Source organism: Choristoneura fumiferana, chromosome 24 (assembly GCF_025370935.1).
Source record: "Choristoneura fumiferana chromosome 24, NRCan_CFum_1, whole genome shotgun sequence".
NCBI lineage: Eukaryota > Metazoa > Arthropoda > Insecta > Lepidoptera > Tortricidae > Choristoneura > Choristoneura fumiferana.
In genome coordinates this window covers 888,476-912,344 of record NC_133495.1, presented here as the reverse complement: position 1 = coordinate 912,344, position 23,869 = coordinate 888,476, and the positions used below count along the sequence as shown (strand labels likewise).

General features: G+C 40.6%; 1 protein-coding gene across 2 annotated transcripts in view; it reads right to left on the bottom strand.

Moving 5' to 3' along the window:
* LOC141441798 (uncharacterized) overlaps positions 1–23,869 on the bottom strand; it is a 51,650-nt gene continuing 27,781 nt past the window's right edge. Inside the window, exons 2-9 of one of the 2 annotated variants that reach the window (XM_074106665.1) lie at positions 20,446–20,478; positions 11,803–11,945; positions 6,321–6,500; positions 4,932–5,099; positions 3,654–3,804; positions 2,099–2,255; positions 1,541–1,698; positions 1–90 (exon numbers count right to left, since the gene is read on the bottom strand). In XM_074106665.1, coding sequence (XP_073962766.1) covers positions 81–90; positions 1,541–1,698; positions 2,099–2,255; positions 3,654–3,804; positions 4,932–5,099; positions 6,321–6,500; positions 11,803–11,945; positions 20,446–20,478 — 1,000 coding nt within the window. In that variant the 3' untranslated portion in view covers positions 1–80. The remainder of the gene's footprint in view (positions 91–1,540; positions 1,699–2,098; positions 2,256–3,653; positions 3,805–4,931; positions 5,100–6,320; positions 6,501–11,802; positions 11,946–20,445; positions 20,479–23,869) is intronic. The other variant, XM_074106666.1, reaches the window with a different exon arrangement.

Genomic DNA, 23,869 nt, shown 5'->3' with positions numbered 1-23,869 from the left:
CCGCACGCCTGCGGTGTACTCGTCCTCACCGCCCGGCGCCGTACGACCGCGAACTGACGCGCGGATTATGTTGCGCTCGCTTAAATGGAGCTGAAAGAGAGGGATGGAAAATGGAGATTACAGGCAGATATCGAAGGATAGTTATAATATAACATTCTATATAGTCTGTCAACTAACGCCGACCAGCGAAACAGTTGATATGTCACCCACAGCTACCGCAGCTTCTGGTTATTATAATTAGAGCGAAACACTTGTTGCCAGCGGTGCCATAAGTCAGTGTGTTACAGATAGATGCGTACAGTGTGTCAGTTATCAATTCCTCTAGTGTTCTTTGTCGGGTACCTAGCAGTTTGTTTAATAAAGATAGGTGCCACACATCAGCGTGCGTTGGAAATTACCAAATTTATAAAAAAAATAGAGATATAGGTATAGAAATTGAAAAAAAATTCCAAGACTATAACTAAGGGACCCCATACATCCCTGTATTATTATTATTCTTTTTTTGTAATTTCTTTTTAAATTTTATACTGTACTTTTTAAGTATTTTATTTGTAATTATTTTATTTTGAAAAAATGACTTTCTGCCAAGTTTCTTGTGGCGTATGCTTCTTGGCAATTATTATCTTTCCGAAAGCGCTGGTAGTTTAAAAAATGACGCGTAAAAGTGCCCATTGCGGTCTACTTATTTACTGAATAAATGATTTGAATTTGAATTTGAAGACGCGAGACTTCATTTTAGCCCTGAAAATCAGATTAATTTTGAACTAGCTGCAAAATTTGATTTTTAATTGCTTTGAAACACATAAATAAATGACCTGATTAAATGATGACCTGGTTAAAGCCGCAGGTTCACGGTGGATGCAGGCCTGCCAACCGAAGCAACTGGAAGTCTGTGGGGGAGGCCTATGACAAACAGTGGACGTCCTACGGCTGAGATGATGATGATGATGACATAAATAAATGGCCTCCACTGAAAAATGGCGTTGCGGTTTTCTGCAATATTATGCTGAGTGGGGCACAAGTTATGTTTTTGGATGTTATTTTTGTTTCGGTTTTACTTTTAATGTATTTTTCTCTGTATGGATAACGTATAAATAAACGTCTCTCTATCTCTATCTCTCTCTCTCTCTCTCTCACACACACACACACACACACACACACACACACACACACACACACACACACACACACAAACACACAAATGTGTGACGTCAGAGATCTCTATTGTGGTACAAAATTTATTGGCATCAGTGGCTGAAGCGCGTTTTGTCAGCTCATAAAAAATCTTAAAAAAATACGTCAATAGATTGGCGGCGTCAACTACACTATTTTGTAAAACGAATTAGGAACATTAAGGGGCTGTTTCACTACCCATTGATTAGTCATAACTGACGGTTAAATGTGATGCCATAGACGGAGACGGCATCACATTTATAAGTCAGTTAAGACTAATCAGGTGGTGAAACAGCCCCTAAATCTTTTTGTAAGTTCGCGGCACATTGACCAGCTCAACGACGGATCGCACAGTTGATGCGTTTACCTTGAGGTCCTTCTGTAAGTTCTGCAGGCGGCGGCCGAGCTCTTGCGCGTGCGCGGCGTCGGGCGCGTCGCCCTCGGGCGCGGCGGCGGCGCCGCGCGGCACACCCACACGCAGCGCCGCGCCGCCTCCACGCTCAGCAGCACGGTGTGCTGGACTTCCTGGAGACAACATCGGAACCTTGACTTTCCAGGAACATTTACGAACTTCAACCATTAAATTTACAAAATTTAATGAAGTTCATGATTCAAACCTCGTCGTTACATCAAAAAATACAAAAAGGAAGTGTTGAATCACGAGCATTGTGCACAAATAGTAGCGAATCGGAGCGTGTCAGCTCATTTGCCGCCAATGCACGGAGCATTTATAAACTAACCTGCTGTCAAAAGTAAAATTGTGTTTTTTAATCTATTTTATTTTGGCTAAATGGTGATGCGTCGGTGGTGAGGTACCTAGGGATCCAAGGCCTGCGCACGAGCATGTAGAGCCACACGCCAGCTTGCAGTATGTGTCTGGTGCCGCGCAGCCGGCAGTGTGTGGTCTGTTACAGCGCGCCCCTACCTGCTCCACGACGGTGGTGAGGTAGGCGTCGCAGGCCTCCTGCGGCAGCGTGCGCACGAGCACGTTGAGCGCGCGCGCCATCTCGCGTCGCCAGCGCGCCGGCGCGCCGCGCGCCAGACGGTAGCACGGCGGCGTCGTGCTCGAGTCCAGTGTGTACCTGTCCACACACAATTGTTGTAATAGTACATTTGTGTCTTAAGGGAGTTAAATAAGGAATTACGAAAGAGATTCTATTAGAAGCCCGAAGTCGAAGACTGAGAGCTTTAATGAGTCGATGTTCGTAATTCTAGTACCGATTGTGCGACATACAATATTTTTCATCACATTTGCTAGTAAAATTGTTTATTTGTAAGTCAAAATATTATTTTTGCATCATTGCCGATACCATAGGCTGCGGCTCTTGGGCAGCGCCAGCATCCTCCCCTGCACAGCGCGCCCGAGCTGCGGGAGGGGGTGTGCGTGTCAGTATTAGTACGAGCATTGACTCATTTACCGACCTTGGGCTTCATGACAAGAAAACTTGTACGGGCAATGACTCATTTACCGACCACGGGTTTCATGAGAAGTACATTAAGGTCGAGGGTTTTATTTGGGGGGTTGCAACCAAGGCAGCCGTATGTTACGACACTGTTTACGAGCAAGTGTGATGAAAAATAAATAATATTACAAGTACAGAGGACCCACTCCACTGATCCTTATTAAAGCCACCTTTTTATTAGCCTATACGCGTAATGATTTATGGCTGTTCCGAGGTCGTCGACTCCAGTGCAAACCAAGGGTGTCGGCAATTCGAGGCAGTACGAGGCAACCACTGAATAGGTTACGCCGGAGTGGCACCCGCTAGGTATCCGGCATCTACTTGTAGAGGATAACGTCATCATCCTAGCCTATATACGTCCCACTGCTGGGCACAGGCCTCCTCTCAGAACAAGAGGGCTTGGGCCATAGTTCCCACGCGGGCCTAGTGCGGATTGGGAACTTCACACGCACCATTGAATTGCTTCGCAGGTTTGTGCAGGTTTCCTCACGATGTTTTCCTTCACCGCAAAGCTCGTGGTAAATTTCAAATGTAATTCCGCACATGAATTTCGAAAAACTCAGAGGTGCAAGCCGAGGTTTGAACCCACGACCCTCTGCTTGAGAGGCAATAGGTCAAACCACAAGGCCACCACGGCTTCAGAGGATAACGTAATCGCAAAGTCATGTCCGTTATTTTATAAATACTGAGATTGAGAAACACAGTGCGCAAACGCGAAGGTGGACAATTTTCACGTGGAATAGCGGTCATAAAGCACCAGCAGATGTTCCTGCGCTCCAACGTCTGGCGGATCCAGAGTCGTCTTTAGCTCATGTAGCGCCCGTGTGCAATTATTACTTTAGCGGCATCTAGGAAGCGCGCGGTCAAAATGGAATAGATACAAAGTGCCGCGGCCGGCGCCCCTAACACCGCTGCGCCCGTGTGCAACGCACACCCTGCACTAAAGGTAAAGACGCCCCTGGGTGGACCATTTTAACTACTTCCCTTGATTCCGAGACTTGGCTTTCTTCCACTTACCATTTGTTGAGTAGAGTCTTGTCGGCCTCATCCTGCGCAGCTTCTAGAGCCGCCTTGAAGTCTGCACACTCGAGCGTGTGGGGGAGCAGTGGCGTGCCCAGCCCAGAGTTAAGGAACAGGACCGGGACTACGGCACCGAGCTCTGACTGACCTGGAATTGGGAATTGTGTGTGTAAGCAACAGCAGAGATAACATAGTCATTAAAACATGTACTTGGCCGTTTTTTCAATAACTTTTAAGGATAAATCACGTTTACGTGGCTCTTTTCACAAAAGGCGTAGAAGGCTTTCATTATTACCTAGACCTAGTTGTAAAAGTAAAACACAAAATTCGTTTCGTGACAAAGACTGCCGATATAACGACACCATAGTTATAACATTTCCTATCATTTCTTATGTCACGCGCCTTTTTTTGATTACACGCTGTTGAAAAACAAATAGTTTGGGCGAAAGTCTATGGAATATGTACCTTAGCTGATTCTGATTCTTAAGCGAGTGGCCAAACGAGTTATTTGACAGATCTGGCTGTGTCAGCCGTGCTGGAGTATGTAGAGCGCTGAACAACGTCCCAGACGGTTGTAAATACTGATGGGCCAAAGGAAACTTTCCAAAATTGCGGAATATTTCACATAGGAAATTTCGGAACTTCTCATAATTTTTTGTGGGGATTGAATCCTTTTTTTATTATGAAAAAATCAAGTGTTGCTATTTTATTAAATTTGATAATACTATCTAACATCAAAAACAAACTATATATAAACTAAACTAATATTCAAAATCATCCCAGCCTATATACGTCCCACTGCAGGGCACAGGCCTCCTCTCGGAATGAGAGGGCTTGGGCAGTAGTTCCCACGCGGGCGGGGGGGTAATATTACAAAATAAAAATGTCATCCAAATTTTCTGCCTCAGGCATTGACCCCAAGACACTGGCAGCATTACCTCTTCCGTTTATTAAATTTAAATTTCCTATATTTCTTGTGAAAATTTCCAAAACTTTTCCAACTATTTGAAAACTTTCCGCAACTTGCACATCAGTAGTTGTAAACCAGCGTCCCAACCTAAGGGGTGACCTTGGTTATAACTTGGCTTACAACTATGGATTGTGTCTCGCACCAACACACTAGCGAATCAGTAGCTAAACACACGCCCGTCTGCCAAGGAGGTTGAAGGCCATGTTATAATTTGGTTAACAACTTCTGTCTACATGGATGGCAACAAGCAAGGTCACCTCTGTAGAGACGGTGGTTTACAAATTTCTAGGACGTGCTTAACTTACGGGCTAGTTCAGCTATGCACAGCACAGGAAACCGATGGTCACGCTGTTGCTCGAGCGGCGAGCGCCAATGTAGATCGGCCACATGGATACGCCAGCCGCGTCGCCGCGCGCGCACCCGCAGCCGCGCCGCCGCGCCGCATTGCAATGCGCCTTTCTCCGCACAGCAGTCTGCAAAGTTTATCAACATCTTATACTCTATATCTTATCAAAACAGCTGAAAGACATCCTGTTGGATATGCAATACGATACCATATCCTGGCCTTTGTATGTCCTGTTGGACATAGGCCTTCTCCAAGGATATTCACGCTCTTGAAATATCTTTTTCTCCATTTCTTTCTGTCATATGGTAGACGAGGATAGAAAGATGGTGAGGCGAACGTCAGCGCGTTAGACAGTACAGGCCTGTGCTACCCGCAAGGAATAGCTTTCCTTCACCAGAGGCGAGAGGCCTACGAAAATTTTGCTTTCCCGTATGCGGTCAAATTTATGATTCAACCGACCATGCGTATTTTGAAGTGTACATTTTTACACTCAGTATCTACTTATTGTACCTATAGTAAATTATTCCTTTAAGATAGGGAATAATCATAAAACCCTGACCCTTCTGCTAAAATTTGCTTCTGTTGTTTTTAACTTTGACTTAGTCTTTTTTCGTGTATTTTTGCTTAGAGTACACACGCTTCTCTACGCGTTATAAGCAGCGTTTCCACCAGAGATGTGCGAGGATGTGTTGCGAGGAATATGTTTTTCATTAACCAATATAAACGCTTCCTTTACCTCGCTTCGCTCAGCTCAGCTGTTTCCAGCAGAGCTGTGCTGTGCGAGGACGTGTAAATGAAGCGTCTCTATTGGTTAATGAAAAACACATCCCTCGCACCACATCCTCGCGGGGCCCTCTTTCACCTATTAGAGGCCCTGGTCACATTAGGATAATGGGCCCTATGACCATAACAATAAAGCACTATTTAGCTATTGGTTATCGTTTGGTGATGGGAGTAGGGACTAGGGGGCCCCAATTCATCTCGGGGCCCTGGGTACGTGCCGAGTGTGCCCAGTGGGGAAGAGGGGCCTGCATCCTCGCACATTATTGGTGAAAACGCTGCTATGCCTCTCGTTACGTTAAAGATTTGAGACGAGAGCACACCATAGGCACACATTATAAGTTAAAAGTTTTTATTAACAAAATATAAGCTGTTTCGCCGATTGTACTAGCAATGTCAATCAACGAACCATTTGCCATCCAAAACGTCACCCAAGCGCATACTTACATACTGTTTAACAGCCCCGCCACGCCAGCTCGCACCGGCCAGCCCTCGTCTTTGACGAAGTAGCACAATCTTTATAGTGTTGCAAAACTAGCAAAGCTTTTGGCTATACCCTATGCCGTACCTTGCGAGTCGGCAGCGCACACATATATGAGCATGGCCTTGCGGCGGCGCGGGCGCAGTGCCGGGCGGCCGAGCAGCTGCGCGCGCAGCCCCTCCGGCAGCGCCGCCACGCCGGCCGGCACCGGCGGGCCCTCATCCTTGGGAGACGGGCACGCCACAGGCGACGACAGGGATATCGAGTCTGAAATCAATAGTAAGTCTCTGTTAAATATTTCTATTGTAAAGCACAAGCTTTTCGTTATTCACAAGCAAGGTAGCTTTTTAGGGCCGGGATACACGGACTGCTCGAGCAGTTATCCAGTGATCAACATACACGGACCGCTCTTGCAGACAGAGGCAACAGCTTGAAGCTGCCATTGCTAACTGCTCGAGCCGGCACCGGCAGTAGCATCATGGATTTTGAGGAGCGTGCGCGTTGCGGAATGAAGAGCGCGGGTAACTGCGCTAGAGCAGTCGACAGCTCGAGCAGTCAGTGTATGCCCGGCGACTGCTTGACCGCACGATGAAATTTCACCGTGCAGTCAACCGCCCGAAGCAGTTGAAACTGCTCGAGCGGTTCGTGTATTGCGAATGAGAGTTTTGTATGGAAACTGCAGATCACCCATCGGCGACCGCTTGAAGCTGCTGGCACTGACTGCTTAAAGCAGTCCGTGTATGGCCGCTCTAAAAGTATACAGTGGAATTTAGAACCTCTTCCTTTTTTTGAAGTTATAAAATATATATTCAATAAATATGGAAATAGTAGCGGAAATAGGGAATATGCATTTTTCTATTTGTTCATTTTGACAAACTGAGTTGTGGAAGAATTTAAAAAGGAATTCAACGAAAAATACGAAGATGGACGTCGGACATGAAATATGACGTCATAATGACACGATGACAATAAAAAGTCCATATTTAATGTAATTTTTCTTTAAAGACAATGGAATATACACTTCATTCGCTTTTCATTTACTTTTCAATAGATATATTGTCGATTTTTACGTCATTAGATTTATTTTCTAGTTTTGTATGTATAGCGTTCAATTATTTAAGAGAAAATTTATGGGCAGGCCACAGCGCTCGAAGAACAAGATATGAAAATGGCGGAAAAAGGTTTTTGTATAGTGAGTAGGATTCAAAACTTTCAGCATTACTTGGACCAACAATATTGCTAATTTGCGACAGTAGATAAAGCTGCGTTTTCACCAATAATGTGCGAGTTCATTAACCAATAGGAACGCTTCATCTATTACCTACCTACCGAGTATCTTCTGACTTAAGACTTAAGACAGCAACATTTCTCTTTAACGTACCTGCACATATACTGTCACCCATATACCTAGACTCAGAAACTTCGACACCCATAGATACATACACACACTCACACGCGCACTCACACATTTACACACACACACTCACACACATACACACACACACACACACACGCACACACACACACACACACACACATAATTTTATTAATTTTTCCTTTTCTTAATAAAAATGTTTCAGTTTACTTAGTAGCTACTTGGATATACGTAGTTTACTCTATTAGCTCGCATACGTGACGAACACTGACTTGCAAGATACGGGCCTTGCCTAGTTTGTGAGTCAGGATTCAACTTTTTTAATTGTGCTATGTTTAACCTAAGTTGTCTTTTTCTTTGTAATTGTTCATTCCTCTCTTGTGCAATTTTGTCTTATTGAATAAAGATTTTATTATTATTATTATTATTATTATTATTTATCTCGCCTCACTCCATTCAGCTGTCTCCACCAGAGCTGTGCTGTGCGAGGCGGGGTAAATGAAGCGTTTGTATTGTTTAATGAAAAACACATCCCTCGCAACTCATCCTCGCACATTATTGGTGGAATAGCTGCTTTACTAACAGGTTAGAGAGAACACGGCAATTTTTACGAGTATTCTTCATACAACACAAATTAAAACCACGATATATCTAAAGGACATTTCCCATAGTAGTTTCTGAATTTCAATTCAATTTTCCAACCTAATAGTTAGATCATGCGAGCAGAACAGTCGGCAAAGGTTATACCTAGAACAAAAACTATTTACTTAAGTAGAAAGCAAAACAACTGCGTGTGAAAATAGATGTTTTTAATATAGGACAATGAGGCCAGCAGGTTAATTGACGATTGCTATAAAGATCATTATCGTTTGTGGATATTAAAACGTAAAAGCATTGTAGATGTAATGGAATAGTGGCACTTCAATTTAAATTAAGTGGCTGGGACGCATAAAAATATTAATTTATTAAAATGATGGCATTACCGACGCAATTCCCTTTTGCATTAATTTTAACGAGGTTATTCATTTAAATGACATATCTACCTTCCCTATTGATCTGTGTCCGCTTCACATTTTCGGGGTGCGGTTTAAGTAAGACCTGTAATTGTCGACCCGGTATGAATTTTAACTGGAAGAGATCCCTTGAAGGGATAAGTTTGCCTTTGTAGTTCTTATTATTATTTTATTTGTTAATTTCATGTGTTTTTATATAAAATAAATACAATTTGTGATGTGAATTCTAATCTAATGTCGGTCAAAAAGTCTTAGGATACACGTCATTTCCCCAGACAAACTTGCATCTTTAGGGCTACTGCGAAATTCGAAAATTGAATTTCGTATCATACCGTCCCGCTGACGCTAATATTATTTTATACGAGAGTGAGAGGGACGGTACGATACGAACTTCGATTTTCGAATTTCGTAGTAGCCCTACTTATTTCGGGCATTGCCAAACGGATCCGAAATTAGCTGATCAATGATTGTAATGGTTACTTATTGTAAGTAAGTTTGAAAACAAAAACGCGTAAATTGAAACAATGATTGCATGTAAGACAGTGCTAAGTAGCTAAAATAAAGATTTTGTAACAAACATTATGAGAACTTAATAGGCGAATCTCAAAATCCATGCGACACGATGTGCGTGCCTTTAATACTGCACGTATTAAGGAAGCAATTGAGCGGAACCAGGGCTCTAAAGTGTTTGCAAAGAATTCGTCTATTGGGAAAAGCCAAATGACTAAGTTGAAGATCGACGATGGCAGTATCATCTCATCGAAACCGGAGTTGTTGAGAGAGCTTGAAAGGTTTTACGAACAGTTATATGCCTCGACACAGAAGCCCGTTGTAGGTGCAGCTCAAGATACCAGAGCTAAACTAACCCGTCATTACACTGAAGACATCCCAGATATCAGCCTGTACGAGATTAGAGTGGCTCTCAAACAACTTAAAAACAACAAGGCTCCGGGGGATGACGGAATCACGACAGAACTTCTGAGAGCGGATGGTAAACCGGTACTTGTAGTCCTCCAGAGGTTATTTAATTCCGTCATACTCGAGGGTACCACGCCGGAAGCATGGCACAGGAGTGTGGTGGTGCTCTTCTTCAAAAAAGGCGACAATACCTTATTGAAGAACTATAGACCCATCTCACTCCTTAGTCATGTATACAAGTTGTTTTCGAGGGTCATTACGAATCGTCTCGAGCGAAGATTTGATGATTTCCAGCCTCCCGAACAAGCTGGATTCCGTAAAGGCTTTAGCACCATAGACCACATTCACACGCTCCGCCAGATTATACAGAAGACCGAGGAGTATAATCGGCCACTATGTTTAGCGTTTGTGGACTATGAAAAAGTCTTCGATTCAATCGAGACCTGGGCTGTACTGCAGTCCCTTCAGCGATGCCATATTGACTATAGATACATCGAGGTGTTAAAGAGTTTGTACAGCAGCGCCACTATGTCGATCCGGTTGCAGGACGAGAGTACACAACCAATCCAACTGCAGCGAGGTGTGAGACAGGGAGACGTTATTTCTCCGAAACTGTTCACAAATGCGTTGGAGGACGTTTTCAAGCTCTTGGACTGGAACAGGTTCGGCATCAATATCAACGGCGAGTACATCACCCATCTTCGTTTTGCCGATGATATAGTCATAATGGCGGAGTCGCTGGAGGAGCTCAATACTATGCTCAGTGACCTCAGTATCGTCTCCCAACAGGTGGGTCTTAAGGTGAACATGGACAAGACTAAAATCATGTCAAATGTCTATGTCACACCCGTGCCGGTTATCGTTGGGAGCGATGTACTCGAAGTTGTTGACCACTATGTTTACCTTGGACAAGTTGTCCAGTTGGGTAGGTCCAACTTCGACGAAGAGGTCGCCCGAAGAATCCAACTCGGATGGGCAGCGTTCGGGAAACTTCGTGATGTCTTCTCGTCCAATATTCCGCAGTGCCTGAAGACTAGAGTCTTCGACCAGTGTGTGTTGCCAGTGATGACTTATGGCGCTGAGACGTGGTCCTTAACTGTTGGCCTCTTAGAGAGGCTCAAAGTCACGCAACGAGCTATGGAGAGAGCTATGCTTGGAGTTTCTTTGCGCGATAGAATCCGGAATACGGAAATTCGTCGAAGAACTAAAGTCACTGACATAGCTGGAAAAATATGCAAATTGAAGTGGCAATGGGCAGGCCACATCGCTCGAAGAACAGATAACCGTTGGGGGAGAAAAGTCCTCGAGTGGCGACCACGAACCGGAAGACGAAGCGTTGGCAGGCCTCCCACCAGGTGGACTGACGACATCGTGAGAGTGGCGGGAAACCGGTGGATGCAAGTGGCAAGTTGTCGTTCATTGTGGCGTTCTAAGGGGGAGGCCTTTGTCCAGCAGTGGACGTCTTCGGGCTGATGATGATGATGATGATGATGATGATTATGAGAACGTTTTTTTTAAATTCGTGATTTTCATTCATAGTCAAAATACAACACACAGGACTGGTGACCACGGCCATTGCAATTGTGGAAAAACCGTCGAGGTAAATATTAGATACTCGTGTGTTTAGCGTGATAAGTCCTGTGTTGTATTTTGACTATAAACATTATAAAAACTTTGTTTTTATTGGGGCGTTGATTTTCGCATACATTTTGCGAGTGCGAATACAAATGTTTAAAAACGGGATTTTTGATCTGTCATAGTGACTTCTCTTCTCACTTATCGACTCTACCTAAAGAAATGATATGAAAATAATGAAATGATAATGATGACGTTATCGTACAATAATAATCGTAAATCTTTTATAAAGACTCACTAATGCATTCAAAGTCTATTTTAGTTCAAATAAACTCACTTATTTGCACTAAAACAGACTTTGAATATGAAATTGAATTATTAAGTTAAAAATCGTTAGCTATTTATTATTTTCATTGCATAATGCATTTATGTCTATTTCTCAATTTCGAATGATCAAAAGTTAATTGGAAGACTCCTCTCTCTTTAACAATAAAACCGTCTATTGTTGACCTCTAGTTTTAAACAAAAAACCTAATCTAACCTAATCTTTTTTAGCATGTGAATCGATATATCGAAATTGAATATTGGAAGTCGATAAGCGAGAAGTTAGGTCCTATGACAGATCAAAAATTCCGTGAAAATTCCGGGCTCTAGTCATGATCATGACCGTACATTAGTAAGTACATACCGGAGACGCTGGAGCCGACGGGGCGCGGTCCCTTGAGCGCGGGCTTCTTGGTGGCGGGCGCGGGCTCGAGCAGCGCCTGCGCCGGCGCCGGCGGCTCCTCGCGCTCCGCCCGCGCAGGGCCCCGCGCCCGGTACGACGGCGACCTATGAACAAAACAAACGACCTGATAATGATCATTAACAAACATTAACTAATCCGTTTATCCTATTAATATTGTAACGCGGGAATGTTGTAAAAGCATGCAAAAAAAACGGTGCGCATACGGTGCGTCACTGCGATTCCGTACCGTCACGTTTTTTAAGCAGCGGTGTGGTCGCACCTTAATGCCATTATAACAATTGAATATCGTCGCAACCCCAGCTACGAGTAAAACCCGTAGCACCGTAGCCCCGTAGTGCTACGCTTCGTAGCATCTCGTAGACCTTGACATTTCAAAGTGCAGGCCTTTACCTACTACGAAGTGAAAATTTGAACTTCATAACTTGCCGTCCCGCTGACGCGTATAGTATTTAATACGAGAGTGAGAGAGACGGTACGATACGAACTTCGATTTTTGAATTATTAGCCCCCAGGCGATTAACTAGAACGACACACATACATACATAAAATCACGCCTCTTTCCCAACGGGGTAGGCAGAGACTACATACTTCCACTTGCTACGATTCTGGCATACAACTCTCGCTTCCTCTACATTCATCAATCTTTTCATGCATGCACGTCGGTTTAGAGTACTTCTGACCCGACCTTTCTTCAGAACGTCCCCGACTTGATCGTGGTACGTTCGTCTAGGCCTTCCTCTCCCAACGTACAACACGACAACTAGAACGAAGTCCATTAAATAAGACAAGGCCTTATTGTTTTAACGCACTTGGTATCACGGGTATCACAATCGTTTTTAGGGTTCCGGGATACTCCAAGGGTAAAAACGGGACCCTATTATTAAGACTCCGCTTTCCGTCTGTGTGTCCGTCTGTCACCCCTCACCCACCAGGCTCTATCTCATAAACCGTGATAGCTAGACAGTTTAAATTTTCATAGATGATGTATTTCTGTTGCCGCTATACCAAAAAATACTAAAAACAGATTAAAATGAATATTCAGGTAAAATAACCATTTGGGTTTGCCAAGACAATTTTTCGATTCAGTGATCTTTTTGCGAAATATTCAACTTTAAAATGCAAATTTGTTGTGTTTGCAGTTCGGTGGAAAAATTTGAAAAAATTCAGGATGGTCGTAAGTATATCAAATTTACAAGGAAAATTATAACGGCTAAGATTGCTTAAGGATTATTAGTAGTTTAAGAGTAAATAGCAGCCTAAGGTATAAAACATACCTAAACTTGGAAGATTCCATACTCAATACGATATCCTTAGAAAAATATTAAGTACTTACTTGATTTTTTCGTAATGGCTACGGAACCCTATCTTAAATTGGGCGTGTCCGACACGCTCTTGGCTGATTTTTTAGGTTAAAAGACACTTCTGACTTACAGCTATGAACGATTAAGTATTTTATTCTTCCAATGGCATATTTGAAAGAATGAAAGAAATATTGACATATTTTCACCAATACACCTGTATGTATGCATATTTCGTATTTCAAACACATTACACTTTATAAATGATCCCTTTTTATGTGGCCATTAAACCTCTCAGTAATAAAAACAAGCCGTAAAAAGCTGAAAAGTATTATAAGTAAGTAGGCAAAAGGAAATGAAGAGTTACAATTTTAAAACGGGGAAGGATATTTCCTGAGTTTGTCTAAAAAATGATCATCTCTCCAATATTTATTTAGTCCTCTGACTAAGAGAAAGGAAGAGAAAGGTCAACAGATTAAAAATATTGAGCTGACTTAGCGAAAATCTGTCTATATTTAATAATATATCGTTATTTTTCGCTTTAGATAAAAGCTAAGACATGTATTTTTAACAAAGAATAATTGTATAAAATAAAGAACACGAAGTAATAATTTAACTAAATACCAACGGGATTTATACTTGAAACGTTGAGGTAATTTAACTAAATATAAACAAACTTCAGCTGTCAGATTTGGTACATTCAAGAATTTTAAACACTTTACTTATCTATCATTGTAATACAAACTAGACAGAAACGAAATACAAAAATGAAAAACACACACACACACACACACAGATATAAAAATACACATAGACAGAAATGAAAATTTTTAGTTAGTTTAATGGGGGAATTTCAATATATAAGACACCAATTGACATTGTTTTGTTTAAAGAAGAGAAGAAAGAAAGATCATTTTACAGCGTGTAAATTTTATTAGGGCCTACCTATATTGTAATGACCATTAGTACTGGCCTAGGGAAGTTCTTTACATAGGTACATTTCTATAGGAAATCGTTTTTTTTTCATACAGAATAATTGAGCTGAGCATACAATATATTGCATCCATATTCATTAATAACGTATACTTAAACGTCACATCATGTCACTATTCAGATCTATTGTCAAGAAGACAATAATATCTAAGGCGTATTATAAAGTTAATGATTATATCATGGACAGGGATATTTGCAAATAATTCCGATCCGCATTAGCGATCCCTTCAAATAGCGAACCTACTGTGTTAAAAATAAAGTTGTGTTAAATAGCAACACAACCGTATACAATGCTACCAGATGTTAGACCACACAGATGTTAGGTACACGCATATTTTGCATAAAATTAACTACTTATCATAAGGTCACAGGTGAGGAAAGAAATTATTTTAGTTCATTACTACCACAACTCGACTTGAAGCGAAAGGGTGTTTTTTATCAAGACAACAGATACAAATAGAGATCTAAAGTTTGCTATAAATACCAATATATTGTGTGTGTATACATTACAGTTTATGTCAATACAGACAAAGTAAACGCGAGCTACGCCGTTAACGGCCCGCCCTCAATATTCGCCCTAAATATTGACACGGCCATAATAAATATCGCTTTGCTTGGCAAACACATAATTATGACAATGAAAATGGCTTCAAATAGAACTGAATCACGTATTTTCCAAAGACAAGCTTGATTTGGTGTCTCTTTAGCCATTGTCTAGGCCTTTAGTAAAAAAATTTGGAAGCACGGTAGTGCCCCCGCCAAGGCGAGCCAAGCGAGACGCAGGGGCACTACCTACCTTTCCTCGAAGCGCTTTGTCGTGTTTTTGAACCCTCATAACTTGGGTTTGGATTTTACCAGAAACGACATCCTCAGAATACTTATGTCTGATGTCAGTTGTATAGGTATATTAAAAATTGTAAAGTTACAATTGTATACATAGCTCTTACACTTTAGATTTAATTAATATTTTAAAAAAACCCTATTTCATCAATGACACACTGATGATCTCAAAAATTCTTAGGTTACTTCCTAAAGTCCGCTGAAATTCGGTGTATTAGTACATAAACGACAAAAAATCTTTTCACTTACCTAATTTTAACCCCCCTAAAACTGGGGATGGAAATACGAGTACGTATAACACATCCAGAAATTTTGATGCTAGGGCTTGTAGAGTTACAGTGTGCAAAATTAAAACTTTGCTCTATTTTTAGGGTTCCGTACCTCGGAAGGAAAAAACGGAACCCTATTATAGGATCACTTTGTTGTCCGTCCGTCCGTCTGTCAAGACCCTTTTTCTCAGGAGCGCGTGGAGGTATCAAGCTGAAATTTATATCAAATACTAAGGTCTACTGTCCTTGGAGCTGTGAAAAAATCAAACTTCTAAGCCAACGAAATCAAAAGATACAGCCGTATATGCCGCCAATTTTCGAAACTCGCAAGGGAATCAAAACCTACAGGTAATTCCCGTGAATCTTGAAATTTGGTACGAAGCAACGTCTTATAGCACAGATAAAGACAAAATTGCGAAAACCGTAAATTTTTACTTACATCATATATATTTTTCTTTTTCAATCTTGGGGCACGGTAGTGCCCCCGCTAAGACGAGCCAAGCGAAGTGCAAGGGCACTACCTACCTTTTCTCGAAACTTGGAACTTTTACCCCCCCCCCCCAACCCCTTAAACTAGGGGGTGAAAGTTTGTATGAGCTTCTTGCAAAAAATCTATTCAATCTTTTAAACTCTTTCCGGGCGGAAATGTAGATTTTTAAGTTCAAGCCCATATGACGAATGCACAATGCTCGTGCAAAAGGTTCGTGCGGCCGACTCGCCAATTTAGTCCACGGTTTGCACGCCTACGAGATTAATAGCGGAAAACGCTGCTACGCGCTACGAACTACTCGCTACGAGCTACTGCTGTAGTATTTCGCCGCAACTTTAGTGTAAAATTAGGGCTTATAGATTTAGAGCTGGGCACGTAGGGTTAGAAACTTGGCTCTACAAGAGATCTGATTACTTTGTGACAGTGCGAGCTACATGGTCTCGTCTTGGCAACATTTAACATGAAATGTTTTTGTGGGTAAATAATAACTAATTTCAAATGCATGAACATAGCTAGTTACAATGACCGCTACAACGGCGCCCATAGCCAGAAATCCTACTAATATTACGAGTATAAACGCGAAAGTTTGTATGGATGGATGTTTGTTTGGATGTACGTTCGTTACTCTTTCACGCAAAAACTACCGAACGGATTTCCATGAAATTTGTCATACAGGTAATATATACCCTGGATTAACATATAGGCTACTTTTTATCCCGATATTCCCACGGGATAGGGATAAAACCTTGAAATAACAATCGCTGGGCTTAGAGTCATTAAATTTGGTATATAGGTAGCTGGACTTCAAGAATAACACATAGGTTAGGTACTTTATATCCCGATATTTCTACGGGATAGGGATAAAATCTTGAAATTTCAACCGCTGGGCTTAGAGTCTTGAAATTTTCGACAGTTGTTCTTAACACAACTTCAATGAAGATAACGATTTAAATTTTGGGATATCCCAGGGAATTTTTTAAAATTACGGAATACCAGATCGAATAGTTTACGCGTGCGAAGCCGTGTGTAAACTCTAGTAAATAAATAAAATACATACAGTCGAACATAGAACCTCCTTCTTTTTTTGAAGTCGGTTAAAAATAATAATTATCAGCCTGTTTCAGTCTTTTTCTATAGTTTTCTGTCGCAGCATTTATCCGCAGATTTACTACGTGAATCATTTAGGGGCTGTTTCACCATCCATTGATTAGTGTTAACTGGCGGTTAGGTGTGATGCCGTCTCTATTTGTTTTGTTCGAATAGACGGAGACGGCATCACATTTAACCGTCGGTTAATACTAATCAATGGATGGTGAAACAGCCCCTTAGCTAGCTATAGTCGTTGCAAGTTACTAAAATTATATTGTGGGCTCCATTACATTGTATTAAAGAGTACTCGTGCAAAATTTAAAACTTTCACTGCAAGAACTCATTTATCACTATCCTGAGTAGGGGAAACTGTTGTACCTTGGCCTTATTGTACCTCGGACAGTCGTCGAAATTTAAATGTTTTCGCATTATTTAAACATTTTGTGCTATGCTATGCCATTTGAACCGTCGGCGGGAAGTATCGAAGTAAAGTTAGTAACGAAACGCAACGCTGAATGTGTTTTTTTGAACTTTAAATGAAGCTTATTTATTTAATGTTTTAATTTTTCGTAATAAAAATTAATAAACTACGAGTATGTTTGTGTTACGTTAATTAGCTACGGAACAATAGGGTTGTTTCGGCATAAACCTAAATCGGTGTGCGTTTTGGACGCATTTTTACCTAAAAAACTGAATACGTTGTACCTTGGCCAATGAAATGTAATAGTAAAAAATATATATATTTTTTGTACCGATCATATCTTGATGCTGAAAGGTATTTTAGTTAAAATTAAGCAATTTAGTCGTTTGATCAATACGATTACATCATGACAATCAGCGTCTAAACCAAAAACTAAGGTAACTTTTAGTTTGATCTATAAAATAATATGTACGCACTTGGCGGGAAAACTTCTGTGTGCCAATAACCAGTAAATAAGTCATCAGTGTTGTACCGTCATCAGCATTAATACCTATCTGACAGCGAAACGTGCAAAAATATTTGACACGTCCTTCCGGCCCTAGAAATAGAGTCGTGTCAGATATTTATGCACGCTTGTTGTGTCAGATATTGATGCTGGTGACTGTACCTTGGACATTTTTCCCTTTTTTTTTTAAGCCTACCGTCTCAAAAAGTCCCTCTCTTAAAGTTTAAGATAGCTACTCCATTCCTCTAAATCGATTCTACGGAACTGAAAGAATTACTTTATGATAGCTACGTGCAAGAAATGCGCGTTCTGTGGTTTAAGCATTGACATCTATGTACTAGACTGCATGTTTCTTACATCAAAACAGCGCACAAAATCAGTTCTCAGCGTGGTTTTGTGAACAGTTCACTATAGTCTGTTGACGTCCGTGACAGCGGTTGTGTCAAAGTAATATTCATGATTGATGCGCCGCGCGTTTTGTTCCAAACAGCCAGTCTAGTGCTAGTAATGTACATAGATGTCGATGGGTTTAAGCGTGAAATGGAGACACAGTTATTTTCACATTATACCTACTAGAGTTCTAATTATACTCCCGCGCTCTTGAGTGTGACCATACATTTCCAATCAGAACCGCTATCAATCAGGATTACGCTGCCGCTTCGATCGCAGGCGTGGTCGTGACGCTCGCTGACGTCACGCTGACGCGCGCCCCACTTTACTGTACATAGACACGTACCTATATAGGTCTGTCTGAGGCGTAGCACGGGAAAGCAGGGGACAACAAACAGGACCTCTATCCTACCAAGTGCAAAATTGGAACTTCGTATCATGCCGTCCTACTTACGCTAATATTATTTAACACGAGAATGAGAGGGATAAAACAATTTGAATTTCGTATTAACAAAGAGGTTACGGTGAATACCACCAATCAATTGACATACTTTTTAACCCACAGAGGGGTGTTATTAAGTATGACGGCAATGTCTGTCTGTGGCATTGTAGCTTTTAAACGGATGTATCGATTTCGATGCGTTTTTTTTATGTGAAAGTCCTTGCGGTGGTCCTTAGCTATGTTTTATTAGAATCGTGTCTTGTGTGGTGAAAAAATGGATTTCTTTCTAGAATTGGTTTAGAAATTTTTTAGACATTGAACTTTAAATGACTGTACGACGATAATGATGTATGTAGGTGATGAAGATGACGATGATGAATATTTAAAATATTTTCCCTCCATGTGGCTTAGCCGTGGGACTGTAAATATAGGTATTCAGTCAGGCGTAAAAATAGCTGCACTTCGTCCCATCTTCATAGTTCCCCTTAAAACTTTACAAACCTCCCTAAAACAAGTTCTTTCCCTCATGTCACCTAAATTATAATTGAATGGCAAAGCCGCATTGCATGAACGGGTGAAGTTTCCATCATATTATTCACTTAGGCCGTCTTGTTTATTTTGTAAACAGTCACCCACTTTGGAAATATTACGGGGAGTACTTTCCAATCACCATGTTTGCAGACTATACACCTACATAAAATGTACTATTTTAGGATTCCGTAGTTTGCCAGGATGAATTTGAAAAAGTCAGGACGAGGTATACGTAAAAAAAAACCGGCAAAGTTCGAGTCGGACTCGCGCATCGAGATTTCCGTAGTTTGTCGGTATCTATGAATGTTAACAGAAAGCTTCATACCACATTTTAACTTTCAGGGACAAATTGAAGTAGGTATCCTACAGGATTCGATTGCGTTGACTTAGCAGTTTTGATTTTTCCAAGGGCTAGCAGACCTGAATCATCATCATCATCATCCCAGCCTATATACGACCCACTGCTGGGCACAGGCCTCCTCTTAGAACAAGCGGGCTTGGGCCATAGTTCCCACGCGGGCCCAGTGCTGATTAGGAACTTCGCACGCACCACTGAATCGCTTCGCAGGTTTGTGCAGGTTTCCTCACGATGTTTTCCTTCACCGCAAAGCTCGTGGTAAATTTCAAATCTAATTCCGCACATGAATTTCGAAAAACTCAGAGGTGCGAGCCGGGGTTCGAACCCACGACCCTCTGCTTGAGAGGCGATAGGTCAAACCACTAGGCCACCACGACTTGACATTCCTGAATATTTGATATTAATTTCAACTTGATACCTCCACGCGTTCCTGAGAAAAAGATCTTAACCGACGGACGAGCACCGAGCAGACGGACGGACAGACGGACAGCAATGTGATCCTTTAAGAGTTCCGTTTTTGCCAACTGAGGTACAGAACACTATTGTGTCTTCTGTCTGTCTGTCCGTTCGTTCGTCAAGACTTTCATCTCAGGACACGTGGATAAGGTTTTTTATTTCGGAAAAACCATCACTGCCAAGAAGGAATTTCGGGTTCAGTTTCAATTTCCGAACCTGAAACATTTCGTGTTCATTTTAAGTTTTGGTTGCAAATACTAGTTTTGGTTTTGTATAAATTTCATGCAATCTGAAGGAATCATCAAGGAAACAGCTCAAAATAAATGTCTTTACGAGTATAATGTTATGATTATGACATGACTGCAATTTTCAATGTTTAGTAGAATTAGCAACTTCTCAAAAACTGTAAGGTGTAAGTTACTAAACATTCTACTAAAACGTTAGTTAGCGCTTTTAGAGAAAACTTGCATGCTAGTTAGTCAACTTTTCAAATTTAAAAACCTTTCATTCCCAGTTGATTTCAACGTGTAGTACCTGCACAAAATATAAAAATTAAAATCAAAGTCAAAATACATAGGAGACTTAAATAATATCAACTGAGATATGAACTCAAGTAGGACTAAAAATTTAACGTGAAAGTGAAAAACTGCCGAGAATAATTCTACCCGCTGGCTAATCAAAATACTTATAAATTTACTCACACACAAGGAAATACCACGAGTGTAATTTAAAAAAAAAAATTCTCTCATGTACCTAATAGTTAAAAGTTTTTTTGTACTTGTGTCATTAATCATTATTTGATTAGATGAGCGAATTACCTATTCTTGACGTAAGAATACTGTGCAGATGAATATTTATGTATAGTGTTTTAAATAATATTTTTTTATTGCTGCATCGAAACTTCTACGACACAGCTACAATGTACCTCTTTATTTATACCGTCGATCTAGTGATTCGGATAAGCACCTTTTTTCGCTTTTGACACAGTTCCATATTTTAGATTATGTCGTACATTGTTACATTTAATTTGAACACAAATTAAAAACACTGAACTATTAGTAATTACTTTGTGAATGCGCGACCTAAGTCGCTTTAGTTTGCGGGTTGACCTAATTGTTTCTTGGTCAATAAAATAAACCTCCGAAGATTCAATAAATTAATGAAAACCCTTTAATGGTGGCAGTTAAAAAAGTTGCTATCTAAGTTTAATATAATCGCCGGAATCCGCTCAAAAGGGGGAACAGAGCAGCACTCGCTGACAAAGGGAATAAAAGACCCTTGCAATCCCTTTACCAAGTTTTGGACTTACGGAAAAATTACTTGGAACGATGTTTACGTTGACGACGTTGTATTTTAAGGTGTATGCGTTGCCCCTTTTGCAGGAATTCAACTTTTAGTTTGACAACTTGACCGATTGTGAATTATGATGGTAGGATCTGGGATATTCTTAACCTTTCTGGAAAGAAAGAAGAAGAAAGGAAATCGTCGTTTCGAGCAACTCTCGTGATACCCCTCGTTTTCCCCTCAACAATAAAAAACAAAATACAAAAAAAATTGACGATATTTTCTCCTAGTCAGATAGAAGAAGACGCCTTCCAAAACCAGTTAACTAATGTCGTGTATAAGGCAAATCGATTTGGAAGGGCTATATCATACTTATCCCTCCAAATTAACTCTAGCATTTGGAAATTATCCTGATATATTAAAGGGTAATACTGAACAAAACACAGTGTATCAAATGCAACATGTACTGGCTGGTTACCGACTGATGTTTAATACATGCAATACAAGTCTATCCGTTGTCTTACAAACACTCTTACAAAACCAGTTAAACACTCAATTGAACAGGAATCGTTAGCAATATATAGAAGTCTTCAAAAGTATATTCATAGAGCCAAATTCCTCGTGTCATTTCGACAAATCAGCGGTTGATACTTATAAAAACCTTTCGGCAGATAGGCAAGAGTCCAAAACATTGTCACATTTTTATCGTGTCCCAAAATAACCGGGATGCCGCGTGAATGAATGATAAATTAAAAATAAACACCAAGATGGCGGGTGACTACGTTCACACCTGACGCGAGGAATACACTCTGGGTACTTTGATCCGGTGCCAAGGGACGATGCACCGCAACGATTGATCTGCCCAATCGAGATCGATATGTTGTAACGATTAGCTTGAATCTGAATCACTGGTATGATAGTTTCGTAAAGGTCTCCTTCCGTCCCCGTCCTTCCGTCCGTATGGTTCCAACGGAAGACCAGCGTCGGCCGCAACATAAGGCTGAGTTGGGACCATTTCGTGACAAAATTTGTCTTGATTTCCTTTTTTCTTTTTCTTTGTTTTGTAAAGTGTCACCAATAAATGTTTTTCTCTTTCTTTCTTTCTAGAATAGTCTGGACTAAAACAACACACAAATATTGCCGCTTGTCAGAGGTGGCAACGATTTTATCCGCAATATCAATAATATTTAAAAAAAACCGGCCAAGAGCGTGGCGGACACGCCCGAAATAGGGCTCCGTAGCCATTACGAAAAAATCAAGTAATATTTTTCTAAGGATTTCGTACGTACGGAATCTTCCATAGTTTAGGTATATTTTATACCTTAGGCTGCTATTTACTCTTAAACTACTAATAATTCTCAAGCAAACTTAACCGTTATAGTTTTCTTTGAAAGTTTGATATACTTACTACCATCCTGAATTTTTTCAATTTTTTCCACCTACCGGTTTAGATTTTAGAGGGGGGGACGCTCGATTTTAATGAAAATTTGCACTTTCAAGTTGATTTCACAAACAAATCGCTGAATCGAAAAGTCGTCTTAGCAAACCCCTAACTAATGGTTTTAAAAGACCTATCCAACAATATCCCACACTATAGGGTTGGGTGAGAAAAAAAAATCACCCCCACTTTACGTCTATGGGAGGTACCGTAAAAAAATTTTTTTTTTTAGTTTTTGTTGTACCATTTTGTCGTCGACATAGTTTACATATATATCCGTGCAAAATTACAGCTTCCTAGCATTGATAGTCCCTGAGCAAAGCTGCGGACGGACGGACAGACAGAAAGACAGACAGACAGACAGACATGGCGAAACTATAAGGGGTTAATGTTAACATTTTTTTTAACGTCTAATAGTAAGAGATAAAAACGTTTCAATTATTAAATTGATCAGTGTTACATTATGTCACAACAACTTTGACCATTTATAGCCTTCCCCTCCCCCCCACCTTTAGCACACTTATTACTATGAAAATCGACATTATTTTGTTCTTGCTCATCATAATTATAAACTGTCGTGCGTTTCTGCTGTTTATTCTAATTATTAATCGAGCATGAAAAAAAAAACAAATTTGAAGGCTGCTTTGATATAAAACCCGTTTTCTTTTCCCTTAGGTACCGTGTGTTTTAGGTATTTTATTAAATATTTACAAAGCTAGTCCCGGGCGACACCTCGTTAAAAGTTTTTCTTGTGTGAAAGAGTCTGTGGGATAGATTTCATCCTCGTCCTTTCAGCATTATATTATGTACCTCATTTTCATGACGTAATTATACCTAGGTACAGATTGCGCCGTTTTTTGTAATAAATCCAAGTATTATGTTAAGGTAAAATAATAATAATAATTAAATTCATTTATTAAAGTAACATTATATATTTCGAATTTTTAATCTAATAGCATTTGTCAAGAATAGGGTCAAAAATGGTGCGCACTGGAAGCGGTGATTCTACTCGATTGTTTGCAGAAGGACACTGGGAGCTATCCGCCATGTTCATGTAAAATTTAATAATATTCTTTTCACTTAGACATAAAAAACATACATATTGCTATAACAGGCGGTAAAGCTTTACGCTTTTATCAATTATCACAACCCATCAATTCAGCGGACACAAGCTAAATAATAATTCCCGAAAGTGTCCGTTGA